This window comes from Paramormyrops kingsleyae, chromosome 18 (genome assembly GCF_048594095.1).
Source record: "Paramormyrops kingsleyae isolate MSU_618 chromosome 18, PKINGS_0.4, whole genome shotgun sequence".
Lineage (NCBI taxonomy): Eukaryota > Metazoa > Chordata > Actinopteri > Osteoglossiformes > Mormyridae > Paramormyrops > Paramormyrops kingsleyae.
This window is the reverse complement of record NC_132814.1, coordinates 6,921,121-6,937,956: the sequence shown is the minus strand read 5'-3', so window position 1 is coordinate 6,937,956 and position 16,836 is coordinate 6,921,121. Positions and strand designations below refer to the sequence as shown.

General features: G+C 42.1%; 1 protein-coding gene across 7 annotated transcripts in view; it reads right to left on the bottom strand.

Moving 5' to 3' along the window:
- The window catches only part of LOC111836066 (protocadherin-1-like), a 42,757-nt gene that overhangs the window by 22,584 nt on the left and 3,337 nt on the right, over positions 1-16,836 (bottom strand). For all 7 annotated transcript variants that reach the window (XM_023796995.2, XM_023796999.2, XM_023796996.2 and 4 more), the window contains one exon: positions 14,268-16,460. In XM_023796995.2, the coding sequence (XP_023652763.1) occupies positions 14,268-16,460 (2,193 nt within the window). The remainder of the gene's footprint in view (positions 1-14,267; positions 16,461-16,836) is intronic.

Here is a 16,836-nt window from a genome sequence, read left to right as displayed (position 1 = left end):
CTGGGCCCATTATGCTTGTGTATAAAATTTGTGATGAGTGTTTAGAATTATAGCTGTTTACGATTTAATTAAAAATGTTTACTGGAACACAATATAAAGGAACTCCTTTGGCCTAATTGTATTCATATATTCTTTCACCACTGCTTTGTAACAACTATAACTATTATTCATGCTCAGTGAGTGGCAATTCAATATCTGCAGTCAAGATGGCTTCAAAGTCATGAGTATAGTCACGTATATTGCCAGGTGTATGAGAATGGAGACATAACTGAATGTGATTGGTCTGTTTGAGTTAAAAGGTTTCTATGATTGGTTGTGAAGGAGAGGCCCAAGAGGGCCAAGTGGGGTTACATCACCTGTCAGAGAGCCAGCGTCTGGATTTTAATGCACTCTTTCAATATGGAAATTCAGCTCGTTTGCCTGAATATTCTTTTCTTGTTAATGTGAGCTACTCATGCAGCCTATAACAACACCAGAGTAAATATTTCAAATTAACACTCTTCAGTAGGAATTTTCATACATTATATGGACAAAAGTATTGGGACACCTGGCCATTACACCTACAGGAACTTTTATGACATCCCATTCTGAATCCATAGGCATTAATATGGAGTTGGTCCCTCTTTTGCAGCTATTACAGCTGCCAGAAGATTTTAGAGTGTTTCTGTGGGAATTTTTGCCCATTCATTCAGAAGAGCATTCGTGAGGTCAGGCACTGATGTTGGATGTGAAATCCTGACTCTCAATCTTCTGTTCTATTTCATCCCAGAGGTGTTCAGTGGGGTTGAGGTCAGGGCTCTGTGCAGGCCAGTCAAGTTCTTCCACACCAAACTCACCTAACTATGTCTCTATGAGCCTGGCTTTGTGCACTGGGACGCAGTCACGCTGGAGCAGAAAAGGACCGTCCCCAACTTCACAAACTGACTTATTGCAAAGGTGGCATCCTATGACAATGTTACGCTCAAATTCACTGAACTCTTCAAAATGACTCGTTCTTTCACAAATGTTTGTAGACCTGACTGCATGGCCAGGTGCTTGATTTTACACACCTGTGGCAATGGGCCTGAATGAAACACCTGAATGCAATGATTAAGAGGCGTGTCCCAACACTTTGGTCCATATAGTGTATATTACCGACACTGTTCCTTGTAACCCAAAAACCATGTATCACCGCAGACTGGCTCTGCTAAGCATACTGGTTAATTCCATATCACGCATTTACCAGGAAAAAAGGAAAAAGTATTTCAGGAGGAATTTGCTGAGATGCGTGAAGGCACTTTCTGGCTAGAGCCTATTATATTGGTTCCTAAGCCCAAAGGATTCATTCCGTTCTGTGTTGACTATTGTAAATTTAATAAGGTGTCTAAATTCAATGTGTATCCCATGCCCTCTATTGATGAGCTGCTAGGTGGGACATAGTTTGCTTTTGTTCAACACTGGATTTCACCAAAGGCTACTGGCACATTCCCTTATTGCTACAATGTGCGGAAAAATCAGCTTTCTTTCTCTGCAGCTGATAGTGGGCCCTTCATCCTCATGTTTCTGCATTCGTGTTCCAGGGTAACTAGCTAAAATCGCTGCTTATAGCTAATGCTGAATACAGAATGTTCAACACTTGAGGGGGATCCTGCAATTTTTGAGAGAAACAGGGGTTACTGCTGCCCACAAAAATATTAAATTTGGTGTACGGAATTACAATATCTGTGCTTGGAGGGTGGAAAGTTTAGACTAAAAATCAATAAAACAGCAGTAATCACTTGCTGCTCTCACACAAGGACTCACAGCACTCAATAAAAGGCATTTTATTCATTTCAACAACTCAAAAATAGGGAAAAAACACACCAAATCAGGGTGTCCCACACAGAATGCCAAGTTTTCTGCCGAACAGTCCCCTGGGGTTGGACAGCATGTTGAGTGCTGCAAAAAGTTGGGACTTGAGCGGCTCAAGAACAAGGAATACGAAAGACCCTCAGATGCCGACAGTTGGAGGAACCACAAGAACACCAATACAACAACAGAGTTTTTAAAAAGAAGACTCTGGCAGGGCGAAGCATCGCAACCCAGAAATAAGATGCTGGTGAAGAGAACTGCAGACCCAGAGATGCCAGCACAGAAAGAAACTCCATGAAGAGCCGAGCTGCTGCTGAGATTGAGCCCAAAGAGTAACAAGTCCCAAGCGAAGCTCACTGCTCAGTCAAAGCTGACCTTGCAGTGTCTGCTTACAGTTCAGAGTATGGTCACGCAGATCTCTCTGAAATAATTGTGCGGGTATAACGCAAAGCAAACTCTAAAAACAGGAGAGGTGCTTTATTTAAAACTGTTCAATCCTATTCTGTCCCTGTCCTTTGGATCTGACCCAAGAGGGAGTCTAGACTCAAATGCAAGGCGCCATGTGGAATTTTGTTGTGAACCACTGTATAAATCACATGACTTTCCTGTCCTTCCTGTTCTGACCGCAGCTTGTGATTGGTGGTGATGGTGTTTGCGGGGTTAGGATGGGGGTCATCAACACTGGCTGCTAATTATTTTAGCATATTAATCGCTGCATTCTCTATTAAATTACCTGGAAGAACCCCAAAAATGCATGTCCTGGTTAACCTAATAGTACCCGTCTCCCCCTATCTGTATTCTTTTCAACGTCTGTTCAGAGGACAGTTATTTTTTCTGTATCTTTTGGCTGCTGTCCATCCTGTGTATACTGAGTCCTGTTTCCCCTGAAAAGGACAGTAACACTTTACTTGAGGGGGGCACAAGTAACTTGGTATCTCAGCTACCACTCAAGTACAAATCATGAACGAATACAGTAACTGTATGAAATACATGAGCCATTATGACTGATAAATGATGAATGAACATTGGATCAGTACCTAACACTTCATCTCTGGTTAATTACGGCAATAAGTAAGAGTGTACTACTACATTGTTTACACCCCCTCAAATAAAGTATTACCAAAAGGACAGCATCCCTAAATATGAATCTGATTCCTTGTCAATCCTGTGTGGTGGTGTCCTCTATCCCAAGCACAAAAGTGTCAAATTATGGGAATTGTCAGCAAGTGGAAGAGTAATAGGCTGTGCTTCGTAGAGAGAGAGAGATAGAGATGGATGGATGGATGGATAGATTGGATGGATAGATAGATAGATAGATAGATAGATAGATAGATAGATAGATAGATAGATAGATAGATAGATAGATAGATAGATAACCGTATTAATCCCAAAGGAAAGGTATCAATCAGAAATATAGTTTTTGGTGAATAAATACACACTGTTCTGTCCATCATGAATACGAACCAGAGAAGTTAGAATTCAGTGAATGATAACCAGCAGGGTTTGTTTGTAGAAAATATATACCAGTATTGTTCGTCTACAGCAAACAACAGCTGAAAGTGTTTGTGGAAGATATAAACCAGCAGTGTTAGTTTATCATCAATGATAACTAGCAGAGCTGATTTATGGAGAAAATAAGCCAACATTGTTTGTCTGTGGTAAATATGCGCCGGCTTGGCCTATATCGAATATAGTGCAGTATTGTTGGTATTTGATGTACGTGAAAAAGTTGTGATGTGAACCACTTATGTGAATGAGTTAGTAAATACTAGCATTGTTAATCTACTGTGAATAATAACTGGCAATATACCTCTTTGTAAACGCTCATTGAGAAAAATTCCAAAAAAGCAGGGAAGTGAAAGGAGGTGGGATAACGGTCTTTCTTAAATGGTCCTGAGTAAGTGATTGTGAAAGAGCAGATATGCTGCCTGGATATCTAACTGCTGGCTCTCACATGTTCTCACATGTAGTCTCTGCGGTTCTTTCCGGTTCATCATTGGCCAGTGTGTATGCTGTGAGGTCACACCCCTCAGCACAAACATAGTGATCGCTGGTGGTTTGAATCACACCTCTCTCACTCTCTGACACTGCACTTGTTTTGTGGGCTGTATGTGTGGACCTAATTATTCCTCATTAAAAACCAAAGACTAATAACTCAATAGCACCTGCGGATTCTTTGGAGACATGGAGAAACAAGAGTGTGAGATTTAAAAGATGTTCCGACCTCGAGAGGATGAGCTGAAGGACGGACGAGTAATAACTGAGGGTTTCTATAGCAAAAACATCAACAGTCAAAATATATTTAATGAGGGCAGACACATGGAAGAACTTTCAGTAATGGAAGCAGAGATCAGATTAGCCCAGAGATTACTGCCAAAAAGGAGGACTATGAAGATAGATAACATTCTGAAAGAAATATTACAAGAAACTGTAGAAGAATCAGTGTTGCCCAAATTATACAAAAAAAATTCAAAACAATTCAATAGCCTACAAATTGGAAGAGATTGGTTTATATATTCCAAGGAAATGAAACATGAAGGATTGTGCAAATTATCGTACAATTTCCTCACATCACATGTCAGTAAGATTATACTAAAGATCATTCAAAAGATTGGAGCCCTACCGTACCGAGGAAGGGCATTGCCTGATGTGCGAGCAGGATTCAGGAAAGGCCACAGAACAAAAGGCAGCATTGACGCTGATGCACAATGGATAATCGAAAAAAAAAAAAAACAAGGAATACCAGACGGAGGTCAACATGGGCTTTATTGATTGTAGCAAAGCCTTGGATTGTGTTGACCATGTTACACTATGGATTGCTATCAGTGAAACAGGTGTACCAGACCATCTTATAAAGAATCCGTACACTGGATAAGAACCAGAGTCAGCATCGTATAGGGAGAAAATGAGTGATTCCAGATTTGCGAAAGAGAAAGAATTCTATCATTATACCTATTCAACCTTACATATGCGGAGCATATAGTGAGAGAGGCCGGACTGAAAGACAACTACGGGCTCAAGACTGGAGGAAGTAACGTGAGCAGCTTTGGAAATAAAGGAGATCTGAAGGCACGTCTAAGGGGGAGTTAAGAGCCGGCTAAGATAGAGATTATGGCAACGGTAAAGGTGTTCTTTAGGAATAGGAAATAACCACATCATGGTCATTTTGGTGAAAACATTCAAGCTATTTTGCCTTCGTCAAACAGTGACAAATAACAAAAGATCCGGTAGTTAAGAATAAATCATAGACAGGCACTTAGCAGGGCTGTAATGAAAACAACATCTCTAATAGCGAAGATCTACGTTATACATCTTTATTAAACAGGGTGTTCATGTCACTGTACCCCAATACCAAACAAACCAACTTCTCTAGATGGTACTAAATCAAACCAACTATTTTGCAAAATAAGACTGATTCTGTTTCTGTTTCTGGGGCATCATTAGCATTTGTGTAACGCTTTCTCACAGATACCTCAGCATGCTTCTCAGGCAGTATACAAGGATTTCTTTCAGAACGGAGTGTTTATTATCTTGGTAAAGCAGATACATGCTTTCATTTGAGGGCTAAGCAGTCTCTCTAAGGGAATTAATATCAGCTTCCCACTTTCCCACTTTCTCCTGTGGGGAAGAATCTCCTTTGATAATTCTCCGTAGGCTGCACTGTCGCTGAAAGGAAGAAGCTGCCAGTTATTAATCAAAGTGCCTGTGGAGTTTGGAGAGCAACCAACTGCCCCCCCCCCAGGTGGCGCCCCCCCAGGTGACCTCCCCCAGGTGACCTCCCCAAGATTGCCATGGGATGGGCCTGGATGACTCAGTGACTCTGTGTTTGAAGATGACAGTGACCAAGTACTCTGAGATAATCATATTATCATCTCAGCCTCCAGTCTCCTGGATTTCAGGATCATGGGCCTCTAGAAGGACCATGAAATCGTCTATAAGCCAGCCTGTGCCCATATAGCTGTGGAAGCAGAGTGGGAAGGTAATACCTAAAAATACAATATGGGCAATATTACCATGGTGATGTGCCTCAATGAAAATTTGGCAGACTTTTTGACATTTTTGTCAGGACAAATAATAGGAGCAAACAGAATGTAACAACGTTTCACGCCAGATTGTGCCAGCTTTATACACATGGAATGTCTGAGGAATAGGAGACAACACAAAAGAGTTAATCAGAAATAAAGTTAGGAAGACTGCGCTGTAAATAAACAAGTGTGTTAAAGATAGCGACACAATCTCATGGCTGAGCACCACTTACGACGCATCGGCTCTTCAATCTCACTGAATGGAAGAGCGGATGAATAGGGCTACATGCCGTACTCGTTCAGAAGGTTAAATAATGCCCTCTCCAAACCTAATGAACAGCTCCTGGATCTCTCCTTTCAGCTGCTTTATAGGTCAGGCAGAAATCCATCAGACATAGTAGACTGAGGTAATTGTTAAATTGTTTGTATCTGTTCAGGCAGGATGTCATCAAAGAGCATGAGCTCCAGTGCTGTAGCCACCAGGCTGACCTGACCAGCTCACAGCACTATATGCACTTTCTGTACTTTATGCAACTAGTACTGTATCTAAGGCCCTGTTTACACTTGGTTTGAAAAATGCATCTTTGGCGAGTGGATCATAAGCAGACAGCAGAGATACGTTGCCGTTTGCACCCGTGCCGATCATGTGTCTCTAAGATGTCCAGCCATCCACTTGTATTCAGATCTTCATTACTGCCCCACCCACAGGTATAGTGACGTCCTTGTCGGGGACGCATTCAGGACACATTAGTGTTTACACCACAAAAGATACACGGTGAAACGCTCCCCTGACCACCTCGGCAAGTTGTTTGGCTGATTGGATCACAATGCATCTCGGTGGTCATTTATACTTGTTAAATTGCTCAAGACGCAGGACCTAAGTGCCGTTTCACATCTGATTGTCCATTGTCTATCCACTCTTTATATACACACTGCTGTTACATGTACTGTGTGCAGCTGAATGAGTAAGCATCTCAATGCACTTGTTGCACATGGTCGATATATCATCTCCAAACTTGAATCTATTTTACTGTTTCGGTCCCTTAACTTCGGACACCGTGACTTGGCCAGTGGAGAACATTGGCACATTATCTTTAAAGAAGTTCCCAGCCACTTCTTAATAATCTCCTTCCGCTAACCCCATTAATACTCTCTAACAGGAAACCTATAACCTCTTTACTACAGTCAGTTAAATATTGTTTCATATCTGACCACAGGAAGCTTCCTCCTAGATGGCATTTGCTTTCCAGAGAAAGGAGCTGTAATTGAATCAAGCTAATTTCAGCGGATCCCTCCTGGTCGTTTGTTTCGCTGACAGCACTGCTCAGCAGTAATAGAGGCTGAGAGAGGCGCGCTCACAAAATGAGAGAAGGGGAAGGCGATGCCGCCATCCTTGCAGCTGGATCACAAGTGCAGCAATTGGTACTATAACACATACTTGTGTAACACAGTCAGGTGCAGAAAAACACAGTCCTATGCAGTTTCCCTTAAGGTGACACGGCCTGGTACATAATACTGAAAAATCAGATAGCCTGAACCTGTACACTCCAGTGCAACTTATCACAGTGCAGTGTAATATTTACCATACTGTGCCAAGCACAGGCTATGGTGATGCAGACTGTAAGCTACTTGTAGATGCGGAATTTTGTGTTATATATCAATCAGTTATCTTATGGAGATTCACTACGGATCAGGCTTCCTTTTCGACTAATCATTATTCATTAAAATGAGGTCACCGGTGGAGGAGAATCTCTTGGGCCAAAATCACAGATGCGCGTGCAAAGGGTCATTGAATCCGTTTCCGCTGCTCTGTTGTTCACCTTATCCTAGTTTATGGCTCTGCAGCCGTGAGTTTGGCTGTGATTTTGACTAGGTGGGGTCTGTCGGTCTGAGACAAAGGACCAGACAGTCCCTCTTTATAGCTGTCTACTAGGTCACTGTAAATATAAATTTGTGTGCAATTGAATTAGGCTCTGTTCAGGTGGACTCCTGGTGAGCAAGCAGGTTCTGTTCTTTTATATTTACTTATTTAACAGATGTTGTTGTCCAAAGCGACGTGCACTTGGGGTTATGGTCAGGGTTAGCTAGTGTCCCTGTAGCAGTTGGGGTTAAAAGCCTTGCTCAAGGGCCAAATAGTGATCTAATTGCTCTGCCTGCCACAGGATTCAAACCTACAGCCTTCCAGACACCGGCACAGATTAGCTGAGATTTAACTATCAACTGCTGGGCAAGACTTTGAGGAATATATAGGAATGTGGGAAATGATAGGTTGAGGGTGGAATCCAGAGTTAATCTCCCCCATGAAGCTGAATTTCTCTTTACGTTCTTATTTTGTCTTCCGAGCCTGGCTACTTGTGAGTAAATTCTTTGACAGTTGCTTCTTTGTTTAGCCCTTTGGGGAAATTATTTTGGCTGCTATAGCAGTTTATTTTACTTAGCATGTTGTGCCTTGTAGCAGAGCACAGACCGCGCACTGCTGTTCGGCAGAAAGCAAGGCGGCACACTTCATTTACTGTAGCGGAATGCCGGCTGTCTGAAATGTCTTCAAAGACTGTCTTGAGCAGTGGAATCTGGGGAAAAAGAACAGGTCTTATCTTCATCCTGGCCAAAGTTTCAAAGTAAAACAGGGAAAAGATACGAACAGTGGAAAGAATCGAGCAATTAATTGTCTTCTGAACTTGGCTTCTATCCTCAACACTCAGCCAAGAAAAGTCTATTACAGGAACAGGGCAATAATTAAGCCTGAACATCAACGACCGATAAAACATTCCTCATCCCTCCCACCCTACCTCTTCATCTATCTTTTGCATAACTCTAAATGGACTATAACAAAGCACTTAAACTGCATAAAATGAAATTCAAATCAGATCCCCACTCCAGACCACATTCATGACCCGAACATGACTTATGTAAATGGGAAAGGTGTATTCACAATCAGTCAAAGCTAATAATATTAAAGCATTTGAGTTGCACTTCAAAACCCATACAGGTGCCTTTGAAGGTCTACAGATGAAGGCAACAGCATTGACTCAAAGTAGCTATGATCACATGGGATTTATATGGTTAGGGTTAGACTAAATATGTCCCATAGTCAGGCAAGCACACAGTGAAAATATCTCATGGGTCTTTGCCAAGAACAGAACAAACAAGAACATCAATAATTTTGCCTCATTCTCTGCTCCTATTTGAACTTTCCTGGATAATAGAATTTCTGACATTGTTCACTTTAAGCTTTGTTTACCATCTGCAATATTAGTACAACAAAGTAACATAAGTCTGACTGTCGGTTGATTCTCCAGTCTATGAACCCTGACTTAAGCATCCCGTAAGCCTGACTTTACTAGGCTGTCAGTATGATTCACTAGTCTGTAAATCTGAATTTAACCGGCTATCAAAATGATTCACTAGTATGTTAGCCTGACTTTACCAGCCTGTAAGGCTGATGATTCTCCAGTCAGTCTCCATTAGACTTCATCCTACCCCACTGAGTCTGACAAGGGAGTGACGCATCTCTGAGATAATGATACCTAATGACACACAAATAAATCATTTTTCAACAATCAGAGACTTGAATTTTGAGAATTTCACAAATCTTCCTCAAATTTATCGTAACAAACACAATGCTATGAACATACTAATATGATTTTTCTGACCCATTAATTGTATTCAGGGAGTAATTTATGCTACGAAAAAAAATGTACATTTGTGATAGATTTAAAAAAATAGTCATATATACTTAAACAGTTGTCTCCATATTATATTCCCATGTACAATAAAGATATGAAAGAATGTCAATAGCCACAAATGTCCATTATGCAGGAGTTCATAATTTGCCCCAAGAAACAAGCAAAACTGCTCATGACAGAAAAGAAATAGACTGACCCAAAAACAGTCTGCGATGCTCTGCAGTACTTGTGTTCTTTACACACATGAATGGTTATGGTTGTGGATCATTTGCTATCCTTCAGCTTGTTCTTCAATTAATCTGCGTCTCCACTAAATGCCTTTAGAATTTATTACAAAGATAATTTGCCTAGCAACAGTCTATTGTATATCTGGAGAACCTGTGCATATGCTTAGCAACAGCCTAGAGCACATTTCATTAGCAATAGACCAGTCTGTGTCTTTAGCAAAAAATGAACGCATGTGTTTAGTTACAGACCAGTGCATATGGCTTTAGCAACAGACCAGCACAAATCCTTAGCAACAGATGAGTGTAAATGCTTAGCAACAGACCAGCACATGTCTATGGGAAACACTTCAGTGCACACCCCTAGCAACAGACCAGTGCTATGGCAACAGACTAGAGAGGAACAGAAAAAAACAGTACCCTGTTTAGCAAAGGATTTAAAAAAAAAAAAAAAAAAAAAGATTTACATAAATGTGTCCATATTTGCATGATGGCTTCTCTGATAAGCAGTAAAAGCCAAACCCTAGATATTATAAGAGTAGAGTCCAATAAGTCATACTCAGGTTATATGACTCTCCAGTGTAAAGGGCATAGAGTGTAATTGTGCATGTGTGTGCATGTGCGTGTGCCCTGTGATGGATTGGCATTCAGGGTGTTTCCCTGCTTGGTACTGCCCAGGACATGCAAGAAGGGTCCCTGTGACAATGTCCTGGATAAATGATCGGAAAAAGGAAGAATGGATGGAAATGTTCTCGGCATTTAGTCAAAAATGCAATAGCAGATCTTGGTTTAAAACGACACATAAATCACTTCGTGATTTGTGTCACACAGAAATTAGGTTCTTTTCTTGGCAGCACTGATAGGTAGCGCTGGCATGTCCTAGCACAACTTTAATTATATAAATGTAAAGTGGTGCAACATTTCTATAACACCTGTACCAAAATAAACATCTACATTCAACTACATGAACAAAGACCTAACCCTGACCCCATACAATTGTGTGAAAATGTTGTCGGTGGATTACATTATAACCATATTCCCAAAACCAAACACGTGCACCCATGAAAATATCTTGATTGGATTACACTACAATCACATCCATAACCCTAACCATAATTCACACTAATCAAAAGATACTTACACTCATCTTACACAATATTTTTTCTATAGCTATCAAATATTACTATTACTGACCATACAGAGTTCATATTTATTTTTTTGAGTTCCAGTCACCTCGCACGTTATAGAAAGATGGGCATCATTTTTCACAACACAGTGCTTCTCCAGGCTGTGCTGCTGCTTCCTCATTGTGTTCTCAGTCCTGTATTGACGATCGTCCACATTTACCTGGGTTTCCTATGACTGGCATCATTTGCTCCCAAATTCAAATAAGTACAGTTCAGGAGATTCTAAATTAGTGTGTGAGTTTGCGAATATTCTGTGTTATCTATGCAAGGAATGTCCTACCTTACACATGGGATAGACTCAGGATCACCGTCACCCTAACTGGGTCAGATCGTATTAAAAATAGATGTACGGATGGAGTGAACATGGGAATGAAGGATTACTACACTAGTCACTGTTATTGGGAAAGCCATTCCTATTATAGCGTTGTACTTCCCATTGACTGAGTGATGGAAATATATGGCTTCAGGTCACAGAAGGGCAGACAAAGTCCAGACAGACCCTTAACGGGGGATGAGTCCTTAAAAAGAATGAATATCACCAGCTGCATAATGACACTGGAGAACTCCCAAGCTTTCTGGGCAATATTATAGCAAAGTAGACCCAAGTCTGGATCCCAGTCTAACTGATGGAGAAGACAGTGTAAGAAGATGGCAGGAAATTGAGAACTGAATGCTGCAACCTCAGTCGACTTGTGTGTGTGTGACCGTACGTATTAGGCTGGTCTTCAACCCTCTAAATATTTAGTGCACAATTTATCCCCCAACCTAATTACTGCCCCCCCCCCCCCATTGCTAAATTCTAAGAGGTTCTAAGGGATGTCAGACTAATTACCTAGTTTTTCATTCTGGAGCTAAAGACAATGAACGTTTGCACTAAACCTCAGAAGGTGAAGGTCTGTAGCGTAGGTCTGTAGCGTAGGTCTGTAGCACGCTGCGTGTGGGGACTTAGGTGACCTCACTGGTTTGCAACAATAATCCCAGCAGACTGATGCTTCCATAGTCATTTATGAGAAAACATGTTTTATTTTTTTCTGAGCTATTTCACTGCATTCAGCCTATTTTTATTTATAGATTTTGTTTTCCTTCATGCCCCCCAGGCCCAATTTCCCCTCCCTCTGCTGTACCCTGTAAAGGGGGCCAGATTGACAGTGATAAAGTTTTGGCTGCATCACCCCTACTTTCAATGTCACATGGTTTTGTTCAGCTTTGTCATATACATGCTAATTCTACATGACAGCACATTAGATCCACTCCAATTGCATCTTCATACTTTGCGTTTATTGTAAGTTTAAAAAAAATCCTCAGATATATTTCTCTCTTAATCAAAAGGCACATCATATAGTTAACATGTTTTTTTTTTATTTTTGAATGTGGGAAAAAATGTGTAAAATACACAAAAACCCTTCCCAAAGCATCCAACTCTTCCTAAAATCCAACTCACCCAAAAAACTGCGCACCATCTGTACAGTAAATAGTGCTTTTTTTCCCTCCGCTCTTTGACCTAGCAGCCAATTAGTATGGTAACAGCAGATATCAATAAGCACTATGCTGCTTATGTGAGACTTTTTTTAAGCTCTCCGTGGGAAAGTCTACTTGGCTCATAGACAGAACCATGTGACAAACAGAAGTAGGGTAAATGGATCCAGACTATATTATGAATGTTTCCCTTTTTCAGGCTGCCTGAGGGTTGAACAGTACAGTGAAAATTAAAAGGGCCAAAGCAGAAATTATCTTTAGTGGGCAAACCAGCAAAGACAGCAAAACAGTGATTGATTGGTGGAACTAAGACACTCTGCTTCCCATCAAGGTTTTTTTAGGCACAGAAAAAAATAAGCATTCATATATATACACACACTACAGGAAAACAAGGGTCACACGTGTTAAATGCCTTAAGGTCAGTTGGCTCACACTCTTAGACCTTGTGAATGGACAACGACCCCCCCACCCCCACCTCCCGCGCACATGCTCCAATCCATAACTTCAATAAAAATCCTTTTAAAAATAAACCATAATAAACCAAAAATAAATCACTCCTCACTGCACTGTCCACTCCTCACTGCACTGTTCTGATCAAATAACAAGGTGTATCAGCTTCCATTATTCAATCTTGAACAAAAACAAAAGCCTCCATGGTAGTAATTTTTATGTGTTTTTTAAAATTATTTTAAGTATTGAAAACAGTTGACTTGCATTACCTGTAAATTCAAATGTTAAATGGGATTCCGCTTTAACCCTTTCACAGTATCTTCTGGAGTGGGTTGGAAACGGCTTGCAATCTGAGCTGGGTTTTTCAACAGGTGTGGCGTCCTCAGGTTTGTAGACAAACTGACTGCTGGGTGACGGCATAAATTTGCCACTGTGTCCTACTTGGCCACATTCACTGGTTCATTTGGTGAGGGAGAATAAACGTGGCTTGGCTCACTTGCACGATGCCATGTGATTTACGAAATTTAAAATACACTGAAATGTGAATCAACCTGGCTGGAATGTGAATTAAAGGGACGACTGTCAGCTTCCTGATACTCCTGGGGATGGAGGTAGGGATGGGAAGGAAAACTTGGTAGATAGTAGCCAGGTGGATCTGTGGATAGTGATCCTTGGCCCTGGGTCTTATGGAGTATCTTCTGGGTACATAGGGTCCAACCCTCAGTCCAGAATCATTTGAGCTGATCAAATGGGGTCTCTACATTATCCAAATAGTGAGTGCGTGTCCTGCAATGCAAAGTCATCCCGCTGCTTCATTTCCTGCGCTTTCTGGGACAGACTCCTGGCGACTCTCTTCTCCAAAAGCAATTATGGAAGATCGATGTAAATTTGACACAGAAGTGGAACTATCAAAATACTGTGCGCGAGTTTGCTCAAAATAACAATAAAAGTGTGGAAATTGCGTGCTGATGAAGTTATAAATTCATCAGATTGCGCTGGATTCTTCTGCACATGCTAAAAATGTATATATGCACACACACGTGAGAAACTAAAGGCGCGTACCAAGACGACACTTGTATTTACCATCAAACACAGAGACATCGTTCTGGATACTTATTCCCAGATGCCACCTACAAGGTCCTTACTAGCATGAACATAAACATAATTTTCGTTTAGCCCTGTGCTATACCTCTAGCGTTTAGCCCTGTGCTATACTGTACCTCTAGCGTTTAGCCCTGTGCTATACCTCTAGCGTTTAGCCCTGTGCTATACCTCTAGCGTTTAGCCCTGTGCTATACCTCTAGCGTATTTCTGTCCTACAGTATTAGCACCGGCGGTAGGCATTTTTAACGAGGAAATTCATAGGAAACTTAGGAAATTCCCTCCTACCTGTTTATGGTTGTACTTTGTTGGGTTTGTTTTGTAGCTGTAATCTGAATACTGGTCAGAGCCGGTTGAGTTGTCATCTCCCGCTCCCACAAATGAGTTTGCCACTGGGAGATCCTGCACCACCTGGTGTTTGTTAGACGCTGAGGGGGACTGGGGCTGGAGCTGGATCGAGGGGAGGGGAGAGTTGGATCGGTAGTGGCGGCCCAGGTCTGGGCTTCCCGGAGAGTAGTTCAGAGGCAGGTGGATCCTGGGGCTGTCATTGATCCTGTCATGACTGAAATTTAGACTCTTTTGAAGACTGGCCTGCTCCACTTCTTCATCTTCTTCTAAAGGTTTGGCTGGCTTGGGAGCTTTACCTTTCTTCCACTTTTTGCCTTTGCTGCTCTTGGGGCCCTGCTTAGGAGCATATAGGTCCTTCGTCTCCTTCTTACCGGCCTGGTAGCCACTTTTAGTCTCCTTCTGCAGTTTATGCTGGATGACCACCACCACTATGATTACGACGATGACACCGGCAATGCCTGCTATACTACCATACAAAATGTTGCTGTGCTGGGATGCGTGGCTGTACTCTGGGTCTCCAGCAATGTCAAGGTCAAGTGGAGTGTTTAGGCTGTGTCCTACTAGTGACTCTAGTAAGGTGATGTTGTTGAGGGTCTCATTTACATATATGTGCACCAGGGACACTGCATGCCGTGGGGGTTTGCCTTTATCACTGACCTTCACCACCAACCGATGAAGCCCACTGTGCCTAGGTGCGAGCTCCTTAGCAAGGCTTATCTCCCCATCAGTTGGGGAGATGCGGAAAAGATTATGGGGGTTCCCCCCAGAAATACTAAAAACCAGCTCCGCATTGGGCCCAGCATCTATGTCTTCGGCCTCTACTTTTTCCACTCTGCTTTCCGGACTGGTTGATGGAGAAAGGCATTTGTAGGAAGCATTTGAAGGCTTAGTGACATAGGGAGCATTGTCATTTTCATCAAGGACATTAATAGTAACACCCACATAGGACGATCTTGGTGGGTCACCATTGTCCACTGCTTTCAGGCGGAAAGTATACGTGCTCTCTTTTTCTCGATCGAGTGACATACTGGAGAGAATTGTGCCAGTACCATTTTGGATGACAAATTTCCCATTGTCTGGTTCTACAGAAAGGTGTACCTGTGCATTCTGTCCTGTGTCTGCATCAATGACTGTCACCATGCCAACGGGACTGAGTTTAGGCATGTTCTCCAGAACTGAGAAGCTGTAGCCACTCAGCATGAACTTGGGGTCATTGTCATTCCGGTCCAGCACCCTGACCACAACCACAGCTGTTCCACGGTGGCTGGGGATACCTTTGTCAGAAGCAGTCACATGAAATTCATAGCGATCTCTGTGTTCTCGGTCCAGCTGACTTCGTGCCCGTACTTCACCAGTGACAGGGTTAATCTCAAAAAGTCCTTTTGTAGAAGAGTCTGAGATGATGCTGTAGATCAGCTCTGAATTTGTGCCGCTGTCGGCGTCTGTGGCCACCACATCCAGAACCTTCTCCCCTAGCTGGTTCTCTTCTGCAAAATCAACCTCCAGTAGGGCAGGAGAAAAGATAGGGGAATTATCGTTGACATCTTGGACCTGAACTTTCAGAGAGTTTGTGCTAGAGAGAGCTGGGTTGCCTGAATCAACAGCCACAACCTCAACTTCATAGTCTTTGACTCTTTCATAGTCTAGAGGGGTTGTTGTCTGCAGAAAGTACTTCCTCTTGTTGTCGTTGGGGGAGTCGCTAGCTGGTCGCAGCTGGAATGGAACATCTCCAGCCACCACACAGGTAACCACTGCATTCTCTCCCTCATCTCTATCTGATACCTGGACTAATGCCACTGCCGTCCCAATTGGCATATCCTCTGAAATGTTCGCTATCCCATCCTGATGGGTTACCAACCCAATTCCACGTATCTCAACCATGGGTGCATTGTCATTCTGGTCCTTCACATTGATTGAAACGTAGACCTTGGAACTTTTAGGGGTCGATCCTTTGTCCCGTGCAACCACATAAAACTTTAAACCACTAACTTCTTCCCGGTCCACAAGTCCTTTAACATAGATGATACCAGTAGAGTGGTCAATTCTCAGCAGCTTCTGAACTGGATCTGTAACCTGATGCAAAGTGTACTCAATCTCCCCATTGAGGCCAATATCAGAGTCAGCGGCTTTTACCTGTAAGCAAGAAGACCGGGGAAAATGTTAAATATCACTGAACAGTCCAGCAACTGTTTCAGTTGCGAAAATGCATTATTTAAGGAAGAGCAGCTTTACAGTAAGAGCATGTCATGAGGCATGTAATTCATAAAGAGGTCTGACAGCAGTATTACTGAACTGGAACATTAATGTCATGCATATCCTAGACCGGCATAAATGATATGGTACAAACAATTATGATGAATAAAGTTATTCAAAACCTATACTGGTTCTTTGATATTACAGCCCTATAAAAGAGTGAATATGATGACAACTTACATTAATACAGTGTTTATGATAGACCTAGATCAATGATATTACTCTGCAAGTGACTGAGTGACCAGGATGTGGGTAT